This window comes from Ascidia mentula, chromosome 8 (assembly GCF_947561715.1).
Source record: "Ascidia mentula chromosome 8, kaAscMent1.1, whole genome shotgun sequence".
NCBI classification, from domain to species: domain Eukaryota; kingdom Metazoa; phylum Chordata; class Ascidiacea; order Phlebobranchia; family Ascidiidae; genus Ascidia; species Ascidia mentula.
Window position 1 is genome coordinate 15,716,546 of NC_138573.1, and position 24,336 is coordinate 15,740,881.

At 38.9% G+C, this 24,336-nt stretch overlaps 1 protein-coding gene across 2 annotated transcripts; it reads left to right on the forward strand.

Annotated features, from left to right (window-relative positions):
• The first annotated feature begins 1,546 nt into the window (after positions 1–1,546).
• Positions 1,547–24,248, forward strand: LOC145912485 (phospholipase D1-like). Of its 2 annotated transcripts, XM_082999961.1 has the most exons (30): positions 1,547–1,666; positions 1,907–2,021; positions 2,316–2,472; positions 2,863–2,991; positions 3,055–3,169; positions 3,742–3,807; positions 4,042–4,100; positions 5,034–5,135; positions 8,402–8,545; positions 10,280–10,429; positions 10,850–11,015; positions 13,136–13,277; positions 13,622–13,767; positions 14,121–14,249; positions 14,390–14,429; positions 14,939–14,994; positions 15,499–15,577; positions 16,882–16,941; positions 17,546–17,602; positions 17,802–17,957; positions 18,264–18,382; positions 18,805–18,924; positions 19,121–19,231; positions 19,523–19,677; positions 19,945–20,045; positions 20,418–20,555; positions 21,087–21,189; positions 21,368–21,581; positions 21,804–21,917; positions 22,205–24,248. In XM_082999961.1, exons 1-30 carry the CDS (start codon positions 1,607–1,609, stop codon positions 22,310–22,312), a joined length of 3,411 nt encoding a protein of 1,136 aa, XP_082856087.1. In that variant the 5' UTR covers positions 1,547–1,606; the 3' UTR covers positions 22,313–24,248. The 2 variants fall into 2 exon arrangements, with proteins under 2 accessions (XP_082856087.1, XP_082856088.1); XM_082999962.1 differs by lacking the exon at positions 16,882–16,941.
• The last annotated feature ends 88 nt before the right edge of the window (positions 24,249–24,336 follow it).

The window sequence follows — 24,336 nt, forward strand, 5'->3', positions numbered from 1 at the left end:
TTTTTTTTTTTTTTTTGTTTAGTGTCACCGAAATGATGAAAATCAACCGTAAGCTGTTGGTACAGCAGTCGCGGTTATTCTTTAATTTCCAGTAAAAGGCTATATGATAGGATTAGATCCGATCCAACACATGTTTTGTGTAAATTTATTTATTTAAAGATATAGATACCAAAATCAGTTTCGGTTTATTCTGTTTCGGCCGAATAATGCTGTTTCGGTGCATCACTAATCAGTACAATTGGCAGAACTTTACTGTTTTATGACAAATCGACTGCAGTAAAACGACTCGTAATGTTTAGATTTTAGATCATACGAATGATCGGTATTATTTTCGTCGTCATTAGTTCGAAAAGATTATGATTCATTATGTTCTGTATATCATTTAAAAACAAAATAATTTGTTTGCCATTGTGTTACCAATTCAAGCCGAGTCTAGTGACGGAGGCGTACCCAACACAAAATCTTTTAATTGGCCTCAAACTTTATGGGTTTAGGGGGAATAAAAGCTTTCAATTGAAATGCCGCGATGGGGGTGCAACCGGTGGGTCGTACCGGGGCCCACACTGGTCTAGTGGGGCCACGAATACCATGGTTTGTGTTTTTCTCCCTATGTGCATAAGCATATGCTTATTCGTCTTTCGTGTCCTGTTTATGCAGAATGTGATAAAAATGTCATATCTAACGAACAAACAAAAAACGATGCAATTAGAGTATTTGTCGTAGGTAAATAGGTTAAGATATCAAAAATGTATAATTTGTAGTAAAGTTATCCATGAAGCTATTCTTCTGTTAGAAATGGTTTCAAAAAAAGAAATGCCACAAATATGGGTACCATTCCTAACAATTATCTGCAATACATGCAATTATTTCATAGCATATTGAGGAGCAACGCTGTGAGTGTGGAATAAAACCAAACTATACAGTGTTTATGTGCATTAATTAGTGGTTTTCGTTACCGGGCTTTCCCTCATGCATAATTCTGCAATAATAAAAAAAACAGTAGCTTTTAGTTCTTGCTGACCTATTGTATGTACAATTTACATAGATGTTCGTGTGCTTGTATAAATAATTGTTTAATAAACTAGTTCCGTTACTTTGCATCACTTCAAGAAACCGGCTTAATTCCTGCAACTGCTTAATCTTTTCAGGCCGTTACACATGGCTACACAGGCACGAAGAAATGTCGCTAGCGGGAGAGACAGAGATAACACAAACACAGCTTTGAAGTGTGTGTGGGCTGGGCAGGATATGCATGAGCATCGGTTGTTTTTCTTGTCACATTTCACGACACCTCAGATGTGCAGGGTTCTTATTTATAGGAATAGCAATTGTATGATCTACTAGTATGTTTTTATGTGTGTCATGTAAGTTTTTAAGTAAAACTTATTTCTTTTTTGAGGTTTAAATGAAACATTATTTTAGGTTTTGTGTGCTTTCGAATAAGCAAATGTACCAATATTTTGAAAGTTATTGTGTTGTTATGTTTTGTCATTTCATTCAAGTTTTGTCTAACAATACAAACATCAGCACAATGTCATATATTTTCAGAATCCTATTGTTTGGTTTGGTTCTTTATTTTAATTAAGTTAGACAAAATATATCAAAAATGTCAACTGTTGGTAGTGATTTATCTGATGAAGATGAAAGTCCTGGACCTTCAGCAGAGGTAACATCTATTACTGTTTTACTGTAAACATATTTTTATAATGATTACAAAATTCTGGAAATTGTGGTCACTAGATTTAGGCTACTTAATTACTTTATACAAATTTTCGATCTATGGCAGTTTTTTTACTTGTGATGCTTGGCTAGCATCTATGACATTTTGATGTCATTTTCAAACTTTGGCCTTTGCGAAAAAACAAAACATCTTCACATACAACTGGAAAATTATACTTTGTCTTAGAGAGGGAGAGTGGTAAGGATGCAGACAATTATGTCCGAAGGTGGAGATCAGTATGATGTTCTTCCACTTCCATCCCCCAGCATTGAAGTGGACAACACCACCTTTCTTCCAGAAGGTAACTTTACTTGGCCTTGATCAGAAAAATTCCACTTGTATTTCCATGTGGGAAAAGGTGTTTTTTGTGAAAAGATCTGTGCGAGAAAAGTTTTCAAAAGTAATATGCCATTAAATCCAAACATAAAACGAAATAGATAAATACTAATACTGCAAATATTTTGTTTATGTTTAAAAGCCAAAGAAGCATAAACTTAACCTAAAATTTCATAACCACCCATTGTATTTTTGCAAATGCAACGAAACTGTACATTTATGTGCAATTTAGTAATCACTCAGTTGTTTAATGTTGCAGGATACAAACCCCGCATTCCCTACATGTCTATATACAGCAGCCCAAGCAGAATCATTGTAGGAATGGGTTCGTCGTACTTGGCAAAAACACCTGTGACTGTGAAAGTGCTGGAAACGAAACGCGACTCTACATACAGGAACATTCTTTACCCTACTTCGTACGTTGAGTGACGGAAAAAGTTCTTCTGCCAACCCATTTTGGACTTCTATTATATTATAGTTTTATATTCCAGAAATTTCGATAATTTTTATGATATAAGTTTGCAAGGCTTGCAAACATTGCATTCATCGTGTATGCTTTTACCATTACTTCCTTTAGTGATTTTTGGCATAACCTGTTACTTGCGGTTTGTGTCATTAATCACTCGAAATTGTGTCAGCAACAAAATTATGGTGTTATATAAATGAAATGATGTTTATAATATTATGTTGTACGGGGATATGTTTCACATTTCCGGGTAAGTAAGTGACGCATATTTTTTGTCATGTAAACACTAAACAGCTGAGTTCATTTACATGAGTTAATTTAATTGCTGCAAATTTTACAGGTATGCGTTGGAAGTAACACACGGCCAGTTTACGTGGGTTATACACCGTAGGTACAACCATTTCATGGAACTGCACGAAAAACTGTGGGCATATAGAACTACAATGAAAATCCCTTTACCATCCCGAAGGTAACTGTGTTGGTTGCAACTGGTTTTCTGTTAATCAATCAGAGTCTTTTTTTTTGTTTGTAGCCATAGAGAAAGACGTAAAACGAGACATGGAATGTCAAAAGGTGAATCAAAGATCCCAAAATTTCCCAAAAGGCCTGAAGTTTGGGTGTCAACTGAAGCACAAATCAAGCGTAATGTAAGTAAATGTCAAAATGTTGCATGGTTTTCCAAATGGCCCTTTGTATATTGATTTTGCTTTCCCATTACGATGTAAATTACTCACATAAAAGTCTCACTGATGATCAAGAACTGTTAATGTAGCAGATTTTTAATGAACTTTTGCTTGCGAAATCTTTTAAATATTCTAATTCGGCGTAATTCAAACTCTTGGATGGTTTGAATTGAAACATTCTTACTTTTCTGAATGTGTCAATAGGTTTATGGTATGTTGCGTTTGAAATATGTTCAGCATCATTTTCTGCTTTACTTACATCAAATCGATACATGGTTCTGTTTGCTTTTTGCTGGTGATATTTGCGCTCTCTGATGTACATTGTTTGTTCCACCTTATCTGTGTTTGCTGATGGAGCTTGGATCCATAGCGGTGACACTGTTTTAAATATTTTTTCGGCCTTGCAGCTCACAGGAAACTGCTCTTTTAACATTTTTCTTTGGTAATAGACAATTGTTTTCTTGTTGCAATGTTTCTGTGAAACTCCCTAGAAGCTGTTAGTCATCACTCACCATAATGATCTGTTTATTTTGTAGGATCAGCTAACATTGTATCTCAATGCAATGCTGGAGAGTCGCCTTTACAAAAACCACCATGCGACGGTAATATTTTGTTCTGTAGTAAAATGAAATGGCTTCAATACATAGCAAAATGTTGCCTTTAGTGTTACTGTTTTCTGGCAAAGGTTTTTACAACGATAATGCAGGTACTGTATAAAAAACTTTACCATCGAAAATACAGGTTTTCTAATTGATCTTTTTTAATTTATCATAACAACGAACTTCTCAATATTGGTATTAATTTGTTGGTAATATTCCTTTGTTTCGAATTCACAGAAAAAGTTTCTGGAAGTGAGTCGTCTGTCCTTCATTCAAGATCTTGGGATCAAAGGGAAGTAGGTTGCACAAATGCTTCCTTCCAATTTTAAACCAGGCACACACAATTCAAACAGGGTTTCTCCCATCCTATTAAGAATGCTATGTGTCAAACAGTCAAACGGATATTGCCGCCAACATGAACAGACTTCCATCCCTTCTAGGGCTTTATATGCGCTTAAAATGCTAAGTTAAATTCTGTTTTGGGTGTAAAATTTCAAAACAACTATCTCCCAAACTGTCGATGCAATTTAAATTTCCGGGGGCCGTAGTTTCCTTTTCTGTTTTCAGAAACTGCCCTCAAAGATAGACGCGGTTTCGAAGAAGGTTGTTGTTATTTGTTACTCTGTATCGTGGGAAGGAAATGGCAACTCATATGAAAACATGAACACGAAATCAAATATTTATGTGTGAATCTGTGATATGAATTGAATTACCCTCCAGGGCAGAGTAATGAATATTCTACTGTATCACGCTACTCTACTTTCGAGCTTTTATCGGTCAGTTGCTGTCATCACTCGAAACCCGCCACTGTGTATAACACAATAGGTGTAAAATCCCCTCCCCGTCACCACAAACTTGCTTTCGATCACGATAGTAAGGGCTGTGGCCACTTGTTGAACTGAGTTTTGTAAACCAACGTATATTGGGAACATTATACACGGTTTTCCAGCGTGCAAAAGGTTTTTACATGTCTCCTGACAATCTGGCTATCAACGAAGCCAGGGCCGTTTACTCGTATTTACCGCGTACTTCTGTGTGCCGTAGGCTGGCTATAAGTCCAGTCATTAGCCGGTAGCCATATGTGTTGTGCTGCATTGCCTTCGGGTTAAACAGTATGTTAACACAACCTATACAACGCACTGTAGACTGTACAGACTATCACGCATTTGTAAATTAACGATAGATAACCCTTCGTTCGGCATTTCAATTGGATTCTGTTTGCATTTCAGAGAAGGCCTTATAAAGAAGAGATCTGGAGGCCACAAGATCAGTCTCTCCATGTGCGGATCGTGTTTCAAATCGTGCGAACTCTGCTCCCGGTGGAGTGAGAGGTATTTTTTGCACTCTGTTTCCTATTTTAAATCGGTTTCGATAAGGTTACGAACTACGTCATCTTTCGAGGCTCTGCTGGTGCTGTACTGCTTGACCTGGGAGGCATTCAATAAAATCTTTTTAAGGAACCAACGTGTTTTTCACAATCACGTTTGGCAATTCCGAAATTCCCCTTTATCTGGTGGTTTGTGCATATACACAGCCTACAAGGATTAAACGCTGTTAAAAATACCAATGTTACATTCTGTCTCCTACGTTTCACTTGTAGTTAGCAATGCATATGCAAGTTGGTCTGAAATATAGATATTGGGCATAGTTACGGGTGATCCAGTCATAAATGTACACCCATGTACCATCATCGCGCTCACTGAACGTGCATCTTATAAGAAATCGCGCAACGTGATCCAAGAGGGTCGACTGAAGCATTACGTCATCAAATACCGACAGCAGGTCAACGCTAAGTTATGCCTGCTAAGTTATTTTAGTTTGACCTCATTTCTCGATTTGCCGCATGTATGTTAAAACAATCATCCAGAAGTAGGCTTTTACCTTAACAGCTAACCTGCGACCCATTTACCCCGACGACCAATCAAACTTATAAAATCCCACCGCTCCATTATACAATGACTACTTAAACGATTTACGGGTAATGATTTCTTGTCAATCACTGAAACGTGCTATGGACTTGCACATTGGGGACTGGGTTTTTAATAACTAGCAATTAGCGGGGGCAGCGACGCTAATGGACGCGCATGCCATTCCACGTTGTCACCTTTGGGACATATTAACGTGTCAATAAGACCTCCCACTGCTCGAACCCGAGTCATTATGTGGTCGAACCTTTTGTTGGTTGTGGTATTTTCAGCTGTGACTGTTGCTTGGGTCGTTGCATTTGTGTATGGGTAAACTGGTAAACCCTCATGGGTAAAGAATACTCTATAAAGAGTCTGTTTACACTTTGCAGTCAACATAAAGTATTGAGAACTAAAATAACAGCTTGTAGTGTTATTTGGTAATTTTGGTGTTTAGCAAATCATACCACATTCGTATAATTGCTATCAGGATATGTAAGGGAGTTTACCGTTATGCGTTTGTAACGTCATAGTGTTCATGCGATTGGTGCCCTGTTCAGTTTCTTTCTACAATCAAATTCTCCGCCATTGCAAACACGAAAGCTCCGCATGCCCGAATTACTGGAGAAAAACTAAAAAGCAATATTTGTTATGGTCGTTATTCAGAAAAGGGGCGACATGCGTTATCTGCATTCCACTGTGGTCCACTACATCAACCACGGTGTAATAGGACGAACTCCATATTTTGATCAAACCGCTTTGTTTACGGACATCCTCCTGTATGGAACATCCTGTATGAAATGTTTGTGTGCTTGCAGCTTTCTCCGATACCACGTTGTATGCGTTGCAGTTGTCAGTTAACATATTTGAAAATCATGGGAAATGGCGCGTATCCGTGGAATGTGACAGCGTTCACGTTACGTGGTAGTGGGGTATGGCAAGCGTGAATCAGGCGTTGCCAAAACAACCAATGGATAATTGTATTTCTGTTGCCTATTCCCAATTTGTTTACATTCTTTTTCAAGCATGTTTCGTAACAAGAAAACTTCCGTAAACCATTTTACACAACGAAAAATCGACAGTAGAATATAACCGACTTTTGGAGTCTTATAAACACCTGTCCCTCGCTTCTTATGGTGGGCCTGTATTGTATCGCTCAGTGGAAGTGGGCATCTGTGCGGACGATATACTAGTGTTGCATCGAGTTAAGTGGTGATAGATGACCGACGCTTGTCTCCTCTGCGTTGGGAAGGCCTGGATATTTCCTGCTATGCGCGTGGTAAACAGTAATGTCGTTTGATAAGCATGTGGAGCCAATTGTGCCACGGGGCCTGACGGCACTATTGGTTGAGCTTGCTTGGCCGTAGTGTTTCCACCTTGTTCGCTCCGTAAGGTTGCACCTAGTTTGGTGCCCAACGGATGACGGTGACTGTATAGTCACCACAAAGTGGAAGTCTTTGCTTGGCCGTTCGGTCAGCAAAGTCGTCTGATAGTCACACCAGCTGCACTGATGAGACCTTTTAGATCGAAACAGTGGCCATCTGTCTGCAGGTTATACACAAAGTAATGTCGTTGTTCTTTAATGTACTGTAATAGGGCATATGGTGTCGATTTATATTGGCTCGTAGTGCACGGCCACTGATGATGTCACTTTCAGCGTTTTAATACTTTTTTTTGTACTAACATTCAATTAATGTTCTGCAACAAAATAATTAAAAAATCCATGCAATATGATTTTTATTGTTAATTCTGTTTTGATGAACAGTAAGCCTCTTTGTTGAAAGCTTTACGCACAACACTGCCACTGATTTTCATAAACTTTAGTGGGTTTTTGTTTGTCCAAAGCGTTGTTATATCAGCAAACAACTTGTGTGTGGAAAAGTGATGTAGTTATTTCCTTCTCCGTAACCCGTCTTTCGTCACCCAGTAACATTTAAAAAGGCACAGAAAGCCAACTATCCAAATCGTATTAAACAACATAAACTTGTTAGTGAAAAGTTATGTGAAGTCCACGGAAGGTCTGGATAATGTACGACTACAACCAGTTCAAATGTTTGCCAACACATTCTTCTCGTCCGTCCAAAGCGAACGCTACATTTTTTTAGAGACTGGCGCAAGCCCGCGAAAATGATTCCACAAGGCCTTCCATGTTGCCTAGAAGTGAATCACATCTGATTACACTGTCACGCTCGGTTGGGTGGTTCTCTTTATCGGCCAAAACCTAAATATAAGTTTAAAAAGCGCCTGTTTTTGCGGTTAATGACGTAAGAGGTCTGAACAATAAAAACTCTCTTGAAACAAGTCGCTCGACTGGGAACTTACTCGGATTACAGAGCAAGCTTACCATTGGTTCAAGTCATTCGTCAAAAAGTAAATGTCAAGTTTTAAGGCCTTAGATCTACGCTTGAATGGCATTTGCGTTTCTCTCAAACCGCCGCCGCGAACTCGCCAACCTACGGATTTGCAACTTTGTTGGCTGTTTAATTAGCGCTGAAAAAAAAACACCCCATCATGCAAGGTTGTTGTTTTTGTGAAACTTCATCGTTGGTTCACGACTGATTGAAAATATTGGTGCCAATTTATTCAAAATCCAAGATCAACAGCGCGCAATTTAACGATCGGATTGTACATACCTTTACGATGTTTGTATGGCACCCATATTGATTCATAACCTCTCGTTATCCTGTTTTTAGGTGGTTCGTCGTGAAAGACACCTTCATCCTTTACATGGATCCCAACCAGGAGAAGATCAAGGGCATCCTCCTCTTTGATTCGCTCTTCAGCATCTCCCATCAACAACCTTCGTCCTCTATCATCTTGAACAACGCCTCCAGGAGGTTGGGGTTCAGTTTATCCTTGAGAACAAAGTTTGTTAAATTGATCCAACGGGGTGGAGCCGACTACGGCATCTCGATCAATAACGCAGACGTTAAACAACCTCAGTATCCGGTTCGGAAAGTTTTAAAGTTCCCGAGTGTCTACGCTTTAAAATCCCATTAAAACGTCTACATTCAAGCACTTCCTTGACAAGTCAAAAAAACGTTGTTTAGTGTTTTGTGTATGTACATAGTACAGGGTTCGAATTAGCAGTTTGCAATTCGCAAATTGCGAACCATTTTTGGGTTGTTGCGACCCGTTTATGAGATTATTGCGATGCAACACGCAGCAGATTATAAGGCGCCGCATCCTTCATCTATCATTCGTACACGCAACAAGCGCTGATGCAAACAACGTTGTTAACGTTTATTGGCAATGTCAACGACTATTTTCTTTCAAACCTCGTATTTTGTCAAGCCTCTATTGCGCAAGCAGGTTTTAAGCGTAGTGTACAATCGCGTACGAAGCAAGTTTAAGAAATATAGGTTGTAACGTTTTTGAGATACGTTTTTTTACCGCTAATTCGAACCCTGTAGTATTACGTAAACTATAGAAATTTCTGCAAGAATCGATGGCTGATCTAATATATTTATTCACTTGGTTGCTTGACTTGGAACTCTATGCCAACAAAACTTATAGTTCCGCTACGTCCTGTTGTGTGAGCACATGGATGTGATGACGTGTTTGCTCAAAACCGCACTGCTGTTGACTTTATTAACTCACTGTGGGTCCCACCCTTAAAACCAGCACATGTCAAAACCTCAAACAAAAAGTATTTCACAACCGGCATTTGATTCACAACCGATGTCTGTAACAGTTGAAAAAAAAATGCTTGTTGCTTCGCGGACCAGAAATTGTTGAAAAATTTACAAGCAGGTCAATAGTCCATGTTATTATAAAGCGGACAAAGAGTGTTTACATCACAGTTTATGAATATATTTATTTACAATGATTATCTTTTCTAAGCTGTATTCTGAAAACAAAGAACCTATGAACACTCAAACCGTGTTCTCGTGGCCAATTCAACCAACTGACGGGCCAGATTCGGGCCCAGCGGGCCGGAATTAAGCCTCGACCGGTAGTTTTCCATTGGCTGCCCAGCTGTGATATCTAAGAATTCGTGGGAGGTTTTATGAACTTGGCGTTATACTTTTCACGGGTGCAAAGTTAACGTTAACAGCGGGATGGAAGCCGCATTATATTATTCTTTCAGTAGGGGTGGTAGCACTTCTTGAGTCAGACGCCACAAATTCTTGATAATTTGACATGCGAGCAGTTTGGCCAGATGAGTATTAATTGGAAATCGTGTGTTTACATTTGTTTTTTTTGTGAACTATACATTGAAAATCTTCATCATAAAAGCTTAAAAAAACTTGCACCAGAATTAGACTTAATTGCCGTATAAAAAATTTTCTTATGGAGACAATGGAATTTATGCCTACATCTGGACGTCAGATTAAAACACCTAACTTTTGGCCGGTCGTAGTTTGCCCATGTCTGGTTTAAGGACAGGATAAAACACCCTAAGATCTAGTGTTTGCTTGATTTGTATACAGGGAATTTTATTGCCATTTTAATCGAAGGTTCATAAAATGAACACAAATTTCTGTGCATTTTTTACACTGTTGCTTATGTGGAGTGATGCTAAACTTCTGGGAAATTTTGTGAGTGAAAATGCTTCTTTGATGTTACAGTTTAATGCTGGACTGCGGAAGTGATCGCCAGGCTCTCGACTGGAAAAAGTCGATCCAAAATTGCGTTACTAATACCACAGATGGACTTGCAGATAGCGAAATAAGACTCGATTCTTTCGCTCCTCAAAGACGGGATACCTATGCTCATTGGTAGGATTTTGTACATATGTCGTTCATGTGGTGAATGTATGTATTGGAAGTTGTGACTTTTAAGACAGTGAGTCCCAAAAAGAGTGATTAAATACAAAACAATTGGTGTAGGACGCGATCTGTGCACCTGAAAAATTAGTTTTTTGTAGGTTTGACCATTATATTTCAATGTGATTACATTTACTGTATATACACGGTTGCATGTTTCGCGGGGCTTTAACCACATTTGAACTTAATAATGGTTGCCTTGTTCCTTTAACGACTCATGATATTGAAAGCCTTTTTTATACAATTTGTTATACAAGGAAAATAATTCAGGTTTTGAAACCCTGAAATACTGTAAAACGTGCGTTAGCGCTGTAGGCGTGTCATAAGCGTATCCAAATCCAAACTAAACACTGAAACTATGTTGAACATAAGGTTTATCGACGGCCGTCATTTCATGGAGACGGTTGCAGATGCGATTGAAAGAGCGACCGAGGAAGTCTTCATCACGGATTGGTGGCTCTCGCCGGAGATATACTTGAAACGACCAATAACCCATGGAGACACATGGCGACTTGACAAGCTGTTGCAACGCAAAGCGGTATGCTGTGTTACTTGTTCGACAAGAATATGCGACATGCAACCGTTTTATTTGCCGGCTACAACCGGTTAACTTGTCATCACTATTCCATATGTCAAGTATAAGTAAGTGTAATAGAAGTTAAGCATTGGGTCGAATTAATCGAGGTCTTCTCTATGGAAGCCTTTTGGTCGTGTATTTAACAGTATTCTATTTGAATAAGCAGTTGCAAAAATTGATTTTTTTATCGATCAACATATACAGAGCTGTCTACACATTCGTTTTTTGCACATTTGATGAGAATTACTGCCTAGTATGACCTAACGTAAACCGTTTAAAATCAATAGAAATATAGTAGGTTTTGTTTATTGCATTTGGAATGCAATCGCGATCACACAGGATTATTGCCAACTTAATCACATGCGGGGCTCGTGATATTACGAGACGCCAACAGTTTTCTGTTCAGTGTTGTAACATTTATGATGCGCGGTCTGGAACATAAGTTAATATTTGCTTGGTTGAAACTGCCCCGTGTTGTGTATGAATGTCATGACTGCGGGGTGCCGCCAAATGGCTTAGTGGGCGAAAATATTCCTTCAATACTTTCTCACTGCAACGTCGAACCTCCTGTTGAATGACGACATAAATCGAAAGGTTGATTCTGCAAGAACGTGGACCCTTTCTGTTGTTTGTACGATTGAGTAAACTTGTAAACTAAATTAGGGTTTCACAATACTAGGGCACGCGTTGCAAATTTGTCGCGCTACTGATTTAAAACTGGCACGCGGGCTGATTTAGACCTGGAATGCTAGAAAACGTTTTCCAAGTGTGGTCTAAAGTGTATGTTTCTTTGGCTCCAACGACGTCTAATTGAGCCCCTTTGCAATCAAGTGTTAAAAATCGTCACACAATGTTTGGTACGCGTTAGATACTTCGCACTGCGTTATTTTTCATTGGGAAAGTGGCAGCGTGATCCAGCTCGGCTGCAATGCCAGTCAACTTTTTTTCGAATGAACGATAGACGTGCTAATGTCACGTTAACAGAACCAAGCTGAAATGTACAATGTATAATGCCATCGATTCATCTCCACGTTTCGTTGAAACTAGATTCAGTTCGCATATTAACTACACCTTATCGCTGGGTAAACATACGGAACCACCAGGGCGAAATACCGGTCACTTAGCAACGACTTTCGCCAGCCACCAGGCTGCCGGAATGTTGAACGTGTTGGGTGTGGCAACATACGAATGACGTTATGTTGTCGGTGGGTTTAACATGGAATGCCACTTGCGAAGATGATGAGATTCGTACTTTATTCTACGTACGGTTTGGGATCAGGGGTTAGTTTGTTATTACAATGGTGTTTGTGGATAACAGGATTTTACCGGCGTTCTAGTTACAATAATGTCCACGTTTCGTGTTAAAAAATGAGGTCTTCTTAGATATTAAACTCGGCTCTCCCTGTTCAAACAAACGCAAAGTTAAAAATGCTTCAATTTTGCTGGGCCTTGTGTATAGACCCGAAAATATTCCAACCTCAAATTAAGTTCATATTTCAATATTAACTATTTACTAGTTTTTTTTTGAAAAAAATGCGAACTCAGGCTAATGAAGGTGACCTTTGCGTAATAGTCAACCTTGATGAAACGTTTAAGTTTGTCTAAATTCAGCATGCCCTGACAGCTATGTAAATCTTTGGAAATTTTCTGGAAAGGGATGCGGGCGTTGACTGTTGACAGAAGCATGCTCGTGATTGATGGCATCTACGCTCTGTAACCTTACTCTGTGTGTCCTATGTGCAGCAACAATATAACCCGGGGGTAAAAGAGAATGTGAAACCTGTTTAACTTGGAAACTGTTTCTCTATTTTGCGCAAAACTCACTTTAGATGCAACGCTTTTGCGTTGTTGTAACTACACAGAATGCCATAATAACGCTTTTATGCCATAAGACTTCTGCATAAGTGCTATCGGATATGTTCACAAGACAATCTGCGGGCTTATCTGATTTTACCCTTCTTTATTGGTTTTACTGTGTTAAACATTTGCATCAAGGAATCGACCGCGTGGATTAATCTTTAGTTTATTGGATTAGATAAAAGCGATACTGATGACAATTTATTTGATTAAAATGTTCACAGGACGAAGGAGTGAAGATCTACGTCCAGCTTTACAAAGAGGTCGAGGTTGCTGTTGGTCTGGACAGCGCTTACACCAAGCGAACTCTGCAAGAACTTAACCCCAGGAACATCAGGGTGATGCGACATCCCGACTTGTCAGCAGGTAGCGCCGAAAATCCCATTTTTGTTGTTGGGTGTGTATGGGTAACAACATGTGTTATTGGTACTGGCACCAAACTCATGCGTGTTTAGGAAAACTGGTATTCGTGGGCAGTCTACTGTGATTAACCTCTGGTATTAAAAAATAGAGCATTGTCATACATATGAAAAACAATTATAAAAAAAGCACTAATTGAAATGGCTTAGATACGTATGAAGTCAGTTAGAAACTTTGTCCCTGGGTTTGTCATGTTGAAGCAGCCGTTTGGGTGATCACTCGGGTTCGTTTCTGAAGCAACCCGATCAAATCCTGCCGAAACTCGATTAACTCCCGATTTTTTTGCGCAGGCGAACTACTGTGGGCTCATCACGAGAAGATTATAGTCATCGACCAATCAGTGGCGTTCATCGGTGGGATCGACCTCTGCTACGGGAGGTGGGACGACCACGTACATAGACTCACTGACGTCACAGCTCTAATAACCGGAGGCGAGGTGTGGGAAATATTTACAACACGTTACTTGTTTAGTTTCAAATGCAGCTTAAATCCTATCTTATAAAGTGTTTTTTGTTATTGGACGAATATTATGGAGTTACAGGATACGTTTTGAAGTAATTAAACTTGCGTCTGTTGACCAATGTTTAAATTCTGGCAGCTGTGCAAGTAATTTTCCTTGTTTTTGGTAATTTGTTGTAAAAAGTTGTGGGCTGTGGTGTTTACGATTCAGTAATACATACATTACACGTAAAAAGTTAAAAAGTTCTGGGTCACAAAACAATGTAAATCAATGACTATGATTAACAACGTAAACGAATAAAATGTAATCAAACGTTATTTTGCAACAAGGGTAATACAACTGAAGTGGACTCTGGGTCACAGAATCCACAAACAACAGCAATGCAACAATCTTCAACGGCGGCAGCTCTGGGAATGTTCGGTGCCATGACCATGGGTGTGGTTGAACACGTATCTGAGGTAAGCGATACCCACGTTATTGTATGAACTATTTGTAAAGCTGTTGTGTGTATTTTAACTGTTGCGTGGGTTTCGCATGTAAGGGTTGGTTAGAATCGCGATTTTATGCAAAGTTTATGTGTGTTGATTTTGCTTTGCAGACGCCACAAAAAGCGAAACCAAAAGAACCAGCGACTCCTGGTAAGCTATTTGGTGCAAACTACCATTCATATATATGCACTGTAATTATAAACCACACAAACTACAAACAGGATCTCTGGCATAATGTATAACATCCAACCATTCGACTCTCTCTTTTGTGTTGTTTGTTGAGGTGATGGGAAAGACAATATTTTCATGTAATGAAAAGCTGTTTGTAATTTACGTTCGTTGGTTTCAAATTATAAACCGTCTGGAAAATCAATGAAAAAGATTAAACAACCACACATGCAATCATCGCGGCTGTTACAAAAAAGCATCACTGATTACTTTAATATAAATCATTTTTTAACAATCAGCGCTGATTGGAAGAAGTCCCCGTACTGTACGAAAGTAACTGTTTATAACTGACCCGTGATATAACATACGGTAAAGCAGACGTGTGAACGGCAATTGCTTAGAAAACTTGGTGTGCTTTTGCCACACAATCAACTTCCTCCAACCTCGCCCATTTTATAAAGTAGTCAAAAGGAAGTCGCTTATCGTTGCAGAACCACCAAAAGAAGGAAGAATAAAGAAATTGCTGTCGTTCAGAGGAAGGCGAAGGGTAAGTGCACTGATTTTGGCCGGAAAAGGACAAAATTGTTAAAAACGTTAGACCAGTGGTTCCCAACCGGTGGTACATGAAATACTAGTGGAACGTGAAAGACATCCAGATGATACGCGAGAACATTTGACGAAAACGTTTGGTTGTGGCAAATTAACCTATACACATTAAAAGTTGAAATTAATGTCCTGTCCTCATAGAATGCGATGAAAAATAGGTTAAACAAAGGTACTTACTGTATTAGTGCTGTATTAGCCATATTTTTTTTAAAGAATCGTAGTTGGTTCGCGGCTACTGTGCAGACTGTATAGTGGCACGCAACAAAATTCATGCAGGTTGGGAACCCATCATGCAGTAAATACAATACTTATTCTTGGGTTTGATATTGTGTGTTCGAAACCCAGGATAGTCGAACCCACTTGTATTTTCTCTTGTGCTTCCCCAAGACTTAAACTTTCGCTCAAAATCTTTGCTTAAAGTTAACTTAGTAAATTGTGACGTCAGGATCGAAAGTCGGAAGCTGACGAGGCGCGCCCAGCCAAGCGTGAAGGAGACACACTTAAAATTTCCACGCTAGGTGGCGGTAAGTAGACACAATGTTTTTTTACAAAAGTCCCGTTCTACATATCAATGCTGCAGCTTGCGATGATTCCCCAACACATGGAATATGTAAACTGCTGCTATACGCAATGCACGCCATTTTCGTCACCAAGCTACAGCTATAGCGCCAAAGGTGCTGCTCAATGGCTTTAGACTTTTACGTTTCCAACATTGCCTCCACAAGCCCGTAGTCACGCCTAAGTTCTACCACCAATATAAGTTTCATTTCATTTTGGATCATCTAATTGGTTTGTTTTGATGCTTTCTGCTATCATATAGAGTATAGAGTCGTAGTTGGCTCGTAGATTTGCTGTTTCCAACCTTCTCCACCTCCAAGTTTTTAGTTTCGTTATGTATTCAGCCAAATCTTTAAAAATTAAACTTGAAAATTGCTTTGAAATGAAAATTCCTACATTTTCCCTGTTTTATTTTTATCCAACGTTTCAGAGCAAAAAGCACTGCTACCTCCAGGTAACCACTAGGTTGTAGACATGAATCCAGCTGAAACATGCATTATCTGATTTGTCTGAAGTTATCATGTAGCGATCATTAACAAACTGTTGTTCTGTGTTTGCAAACGTAAATTGATTAAACTCTAAAAAAGAACATCACCATTGAATCAACAATCAAATACCAAATACGTTCTATAGGGAAATTTCTGTCTCTTGAATGTTTTGTAACAAGCAATTTCCATGACAGCACCATAATTCGTCACGTTTTCTCAACTAAAAACCATTGCATTTTAATTGACCAGTTTAAACATTACTCAACTCATATAACACAAACCTGGGCAAAACCATGCTGTATTATTCCTAGCGAGGGAACATGAACGTGACGAACAACACCCTTTCCAAGTTCCACAAGGTTTTGCAGCTTAAATAAGCAATCCAAAAACTGTCGTAACAATCAATAAATATTCGTTTAAAAAGTCTATTTCCCTTCGGTCGCATGGTTCCGGTGTGTTAATTTATACTAAACTACCAATTACTGTGACGTTTCCAATCCTCGTTGTAATTGATGTATTACTTTTTACAAAAGTTTAAAGATATCTGTTTTTTGAAAACATATATCTTTGAACCTGAATAAATATTCCAAATTAATTTCAAGAGCAATTTAATGAGGTTTACAATTGCAAATAATTGTTTGTGTAACGTTTTTGCCGGGTAATTTAAAAATTTCAACCAATTCGCATGGTATCCGGCTATTTTGGAACGCATGGTATCCGGTAGTATAGTAAATCGCATGGTAACCTGGCGTGTTGCATGCCAATTTAATTGTTATTTGCAGGATACGGAGCAACGAGCGATTCCGTGCCACTGATTAAAGGTCAATCGTCTTCAGCAATGAGTATGCCGCTTGCTTAGTAGTTGTTTAGGTTTGGCGAAGAGCTGGTGTTAGAAACGACAGATATTTCGGTAAAATAACGTGCATTCGTAAACAAATATGAAAACGTTGCACAATTTGAAGTAATTAATCACCAAGTATTTGGACAAAATGACAGAAAACTTTGTATGTTACACCATCATAAACTTGGTTTACATTTGCTTTCGTGGCCGATCATGTAAGTTTTCATTTTTTACCTCCTGTTTTTTTCACCAGCTTTCGTCACAATACGTTGCATGATGTTTGTGTTTGCTTTGTGTGATTGGTTTCTTAATTTTCAGTCTTTGGTGTTGCTAATATTCTAATTCAAACCCCACTGCACATAGCACTTTAACTACGTAATTCCTTTGAAAATTTGTATCCAGTTTAGCGAACAAACATATTATCTGAATGATGTTTCCCAAAAAATAGTTGAAAACTTTAATAACTACGCAACAGTTCACTCGGTGCCAAATGTGTGTTAAATAAATAAGTGACTTGCCGGAGCAAAAAAATATTGTAACGTTTTGATGAAACATCGTATAATTTGTAGACATATTTGTAGCAAAACTTTGCTGATGAATTGTAGGTGAGAGGCGAAGTCCTTCTCCGCATCACAAAAGCACAGACACCTCTGCAACAAATGGTAAGTTTACCGAACCATACTTTGCTTGTATCTATATCAGCATTAGCCAGTTTTTCATGCGTATATTTCTAAAAATGTAATGCAAAAAAGGCTTGCTAACTATATAGTCTTGCCTGTCGCGCTTGTGGAACTCATTTTGCTCATGTTATTATTTGCCTGACCTATCGTTACCTGTTAAGTAAGTGCTGATTGGTCGCAGGTCACGCGGAGAAGGGGCGTGGAGCGCAATACTTGCAAACTTACCAGCAGATGGTGACGCAAGTGGAGAAGGCGGGGAAGTCCCGCTTGTGGATCGGCAAAGACTACAACAACTTCATAGCAAAAGACCTCACGAATCTTGACGACCCGTTCGAAGGCAAGTTCAGTACCCTACAGCTATAGCTTGGTCGAACGGTTAAATAATTTCGCTCTGAACAACGTATGATTGCTCACTGATTTGAGGACATAACTTGCACAAATATTGTGTTGCTGTTGCTGCCAAGCATATTGTGTTTCAATTACTCTGTTCTTCTGCCACAATGAAACGTAGCAGGCGAAACGTCGTTGAATAAAAGGTTAGGTATACGTTTAATTGTACCAGAAGGAAAGCTTAATTGATATAATTTGCACAATTATATAACGTTCAGTATTACCTTGTAGTTACATTGCGGTTTATGTTTAGACGTTCTCGATCGTAGAACCACACCCCGCATGCCCTGGCACGACATCGCATCAGTGACTTACGGGAAAGCGGCGCGAGACGCTGCGAGACATTTCATACAGAGGTGGAACTTCACAAAGGTAGGAACAACGTTTGTGCGAAGAATGTTCAATAGATCTTACAACGACAAATTATCTTAATAATTTTTAATCTAGTGGGAAAACACGTATGGTTTGTTCAGAAACGTTTACGTAGACAGGAAAGCGTAGAGCTAACGTCTGCCTATAGACAAAAAATATGCTGCATAAGCACATTTAGTATACAATACACTTATTAGAACACGGGTCCGTTCATGTTTTCTGTGGCTAAAAAAGGAGAAATATGAAAAACAACCATGAAATGTTAACCTGCCCTATCTTCTCTCATATATAAGTGAAGGTTGCTGCTACAGATACGGTTATTGATCGACAGCCTACCAGGGTGGCTTGGTTCACCGATCCGGTGTAGTTTATTGTTTTTTCATCAATATAAGGTGAAGGTTTATATTTATTTCATGCAACAGCTTCAGAAAAAGAAGACGGGAGAAAATGTCCCATTTCTTCTTCCTAAATCTTACTGTGAAGATTCTTTTACCTTGCCTCCAAACTTTGTTCACCCTGAAGCGGTCAAGGCCAATGTCCAGGTAAAAATTACATGCAAAATTGCTATGTTTGCTTTTACAAGTGGATTGTTTTTATTTAATTTTGCTTAGTCTTGTCAGCTTCCAAAACATCCATTCAAGTTAAAACTAAATACAAAAACAAACAAACAACCACCAGTTGTTTATAGTTGGACTGGTTGTTCACCGCTGCAGTGTTTCACAAAATAATTACGCACAGGTTCTCCGTTCTTCGTGTGAGTGGTCGGCGGGAATATGCGAGGTTGATCGTTCCATACAGAACGCTTATCTCTACGCTATAGAAAAGTCGGAACACTTTCTCTACATTGAGGTATTAAAACATTTAAGTGAAGTTCAAGGCGACATCGCAGCCAAAGCTGGATTAAAAACACTTTATGTACCTGAAAAGTGAGATTCAAAAATCTTGCTCCCGGTAGGTTTGAACTCACGACCCTTGACATTATTGGCTTGTGGTGTTGGCTGAGATGGATAGGCTCACAGTCCAACCGACATATGGGCAATTTTATTATGCGCAAGCGCACGAAATTTGTTGCAATTATTTTTTTTAAATCAGGCGAAGTCTGCTGATATATTCAATATGACGCGATAATTGTTTTTACAGAACCAGTTTTTCATCACGTGCCGTAACAATCCACAAGTTAGTAATTCGATTTGTGAGGCGTTGTATCAGCGAATCGTGCGCGCCCACAACGATCGGAAAAACTTCAGGGTGTACGTGGTGATGCCTCTGGTCCCAGGATTCGAAGGGGATATTAGGTAAGCTGTCCAATAACTTTGTCGTCTAAATTCTGGGATAAAATATAGTTTCTGTTATGCTGGTCGGTCCAAGGTGGATTGCAAAAAAAACTATTTTGAAAAGATTCATTTACAGGCACTTTTTTAAGGCGAAATATATTTTTCTGTTGACATCTTTAGAGATGTCTGCCTGATTGGTTTTTACAGTTTTGCTCAGTAATTAACAGGCACTTTATGCTTTGCTCTTTTTTTTCGTTGACGCTCATGGCATATGTTCTGTGGTTGCAGTGTCAGCAGCAAAAGTCAAGCCATTAGGACGGTTCTACACTGGCAGTTTAAGAGTATTAACCGGGGATGTGGATCGTTGGTGGAGGATTTGAATAAAAAAAGTGGGTTTCAGGAGTATTTTTACCCCAAATGGTTCAATCTATAGATTACATGGATATTGCAGCATTTTTGTGTAATTTAGTTGTTCCTTGCGTCATGTTATGTAAGAAAAAGGCTATATATATATGTTAGAAAAAGCATAACAACAAATTACTTTTTTTCTTGTATAACTTTTTGTAAAAAATCAAATGCCAATTCTTTGTTGCCCATAATACTGTTTCGTGATTCTGATATTTTATCAAAGAGTTCTGTTTCTTACGTCATTTACCAAATATTTAGACACAAAATAGCACAAACATAAGTGAAACAGCCCCAAAAAAACTGCAAATAAAAACCTCCATTTCATAAAACATTTTGCTTCATTTTCCATACAGTCGGAGCCGGGAACGCTTGGAAATATATTTCCTTCTGCGGTTTGCGAACTCATTCTGAGTTGAATAACAAACCCATCACCGAGATGATTTACGTACACAGCAAGATGCTGATTGTGGACGATCGCATTGTTATCATCGGTAAGTTTATTATCTGAACTTATTATTAAGTGATTACGGATCGGTGGCGCTACAGTATTTATTTTATTGCCAGACAATCTGCTTTAAAACTATGTTTTTAATATCTTTCACAAAAGCATTGCAACTCTTTATATTGCTTATATAAACTCTGCTACGTAACTGAACAAATACAGTCAGGGTGTTATGAAAACCGTCCTTAGTTCTAAAAAAGGCCTTATTTTTGACTCAACATCTTTACTTTTAAGTTGTTTTGGCACCAACCATGTATATTGCATGAGGTTTTGTGTGACAAACCTGTGTTGGACATCAGACACTAAAAAGATCTCATAGGTTCTCTATTGCTGAAATTTCTATAAAACCATGATACTGCATCATTATCAAAGGAATTTCATGACCCTTTACCCGTCGGCCTAGCTTTATGCTCCATCAAATTGATGGCAACCGTAGTTAGAACGTAGAAAATGTTTCAAATCGCCAAGATTATTTTCAGGAATATTCAGTGTTTACCCCAACATTTTTTACCTTACGCAGGTTCCGCCAATATCAACGACCGCAGTATGTCGGGTGTGCGAGACAGCGAGGTTGCGCTGTTGGTTGAGGATACGCAGATGATTCCATCCACCATGGACGGAAAGTACGTTGTTAATGAGCTTTTTATATTTTTGCGACGTGCGTTTGTCTATTTTGTGAGGTTATTGTGCCGACAGAATATACACTGCTTGTTAGTATTTGTCCATATAGTGGTCTCTAGGGCATAGTACATAGTTATGTGCCAACCGGATCAACAGTAACTGGAAAGTGTTTATTTTCAGGCCGTACGACGTGGGACTTTATGCCGCCGCTTTGCGTCGAAGATGTTTCTGTGAACATCTTGGTCTCCTGCCAAGCGATTATGACGGCACAAAGGCAACCTTTGACCCTCTGACGGCGGAAGCTGCACTCTCTGTAGCTGATGTTGTCAGCGATCATTTCTTTAAAGACGTTTGGACGGGAACAGCTGCAGTCAACACCACGGTGTATGAAAAGGTACAGCACGAGATGTAAAAGACAACTGTCTTACTCATAAATATTCCTATTGTGACCAACAAAGTTAGTTTGAGCAAAATGACACGGTTTTGTTTTTTAACTTCTTTGTTGCGCTTAATTTGTTGGCAATTTGACGCAGAAAGGTATTTTTGATTTTGTAAACAAATTAGTCGTGATGCTTGTCGTGTAATTGTTTGCTTAATATTTTCTTCACAAACAAAGGTGTTTAAATGTCTGCCGAGCGATTTCGTACGAAAGAATGCAGACGCCGAGCATTTTCACGACGATTGTTTGTGTGAAACCAACGTGGAATTGTCCAATGAAGAACTTAAAAAGGTGATTTGGACTCTATTACCCTGTATGTGATGGGTTGAAACAGTATATAGAGAAACAAAATTTGCACTATGTTTTATCGTTGAGCAGTATAAAGTGCCATACTCTCACATTGTTGCAGCCGAAATAAAATTATTCATGGTAAAATGGGTCATGGCAAATGTAGTTTTTGCCTCTGTAATACAACCAATGGTATAGTGTAGTTTAACACGTTTGGTAAAACGTACAATCTATACAAAACCTCGTGTTTTGCACTTAACCGAGCTTTAACGATACAATAACACTTTCAGGTTAACGGCTATCTAGTTCTCCTGCCTTTGCTGTTCCTTATCGATGAAGACCTGACTCCAGACGCTATCTCGAAAGAGGGGATGGCCCCAACGGACTTGTGGACGTAACAATTTGATGGAACATTCCTTGGCGTCGGAAATTTTGCCAAATTTCTAACCGATATGCAAGCTTGTCTGGTGCAAACCAGAGCAGTGTTTCCCAGTTTTTTTATTATTGTGGAAACATGCGTTTTTTATGTGGATTGATTCCGCTACATTTTCAAATATTTACTTATATTAGCAGTGGGTATAAAGGGGTAAGAGTGAAGCCTTTTCAATTTTGGGTGGATTTTGTCATATTCACGCTCAGCAACACAAGCGCCCATAAGGATATGTGTTTAAGTCCGTCATGAATATGCATGACAATAATGTAATTACATCAACCAAGGTTAAATTTACACCACATTTGTGTATTTTACTTTAAAAATAAGTAATTAAAGTGTAGTAAGCCATGATGATTATACTTATGTGCAAACGTATTGGTGCCTCCAAGCCATGTGATAGTGCCTTCTTACAACTGGAAATGCAAGTGCTATAAACCATAGCAAGCAGAGCGGTTCCTTGGCCCATTTGACCAATTCGGGCCGCTTGGAAAGTGGGTCAAACAGTCTTTATTTGGTGAAATAAAAACTAATTTTTGGCGTAATCCTATTTTAACCGGATCCCTCAATCCATGCGTCCCCTTAATAACAGAGCTGTTATAACAACTATCGTTTTGTCAGTTGGGCGTAAATGCGTGTAAATTTGAACATACATATTTTTCTCTTCACCTCATATCGTGTTGTTTTCGTATTTTTTTTTCAATCGGGACGTAAACGTGACAGCGTATAAAGTGGACAGTATCGTGTGTATGCCAGCTCGCCGTTGTTTGTGTTAATTGACGTATTTGTGCGTGCTAATCGATCAAACCTTGTCCTTTTAAGAGATATTATAACAAATAACACCAGATTTTTCGTCGGCGACTTCCAATTTGTGGCCAATAGTGGGTTTGGGGTTTTTGGAGTCAGCGTGTTTTTATTCGTTGGATTATGTCTATAGTTATCTGTCTGTGGATGAACACCTGCGCATCATGTTACAAGCCTGTGTTTTTCAACCTTCATCTTTCCCTCTCCAGTAGTCGTTTGTTAAAAATTGCTTGATTGCCTTTGCTACGACATGGGTATTTTGAGTGTTGTCGAATACTTCTTGGTTGCGCAACTCTGTGGCCGACTTGCTGCGATGTGGGCCAACATTGAAACGACGCCTACTGGTAGAGAAATAGTGGTTTAAGCTGGGGAAATCACAGTAGATAATTGTAAAAGCGACCAAAAATGCCCAAATAACTGCCTCTATCTTGTTAATTCGAACGTTTGTTTGTTTGTTTTAATATGTCTACAGTATGTACATCGGACGCTGGCTTTGAAATATTGAACTAACTTTCCTGTGAACGCAAAATATACCCCCGAAAATTAACCCCGTACCCACAGACAAACACGGAATTCACAGACATATATGTACCGCTTTTCTTATTTATCGTATTTACGTGTATGAAGCTCAAGGTGTTAACTTTTTTGCTTGTTTGTTTTCGGTAGTTTGTGTTTTGTTCCATGTTCTAATCGGTATTACGTCACAGCACTCAAGTTTTTAGATATATCAGCCATCACGCTTGATGTATGAATATATTCCCTCGGTATGCCGCTTTTATTTTTCACCTTTACAGTATTGCTAAAGTTAAAGCACACAAGAAACCTCTAAACTCGGATTCGTTATCAGCAATTTTTAACATTTTTCCATCGCTTTTACAAGAGGTTCAAGCCATGTATTGAATTCGACCAAAGGCCAGTTCTAAAAGACGGAAATTTTGTTCTGCAATGTTTCTATGCAGCTGTTGTTGCAAATATATCAACCGAGATGAATTCCATTTACGTTTCAAGTGCCTTACGTTTATGTCGTATTGTGCGTACATGGCAATAATTGCGTTCCATTGTGCTTGTATCGTGGCAATTGTTAACATGTGTGTACCCGTAAACTGGATGTTGCGTGGGATTTCGGGCAACTTGACCATTTCGCAGAGTGTAGCATTGGGGGACAAAGATATTGAGCTCAGTTCAGCC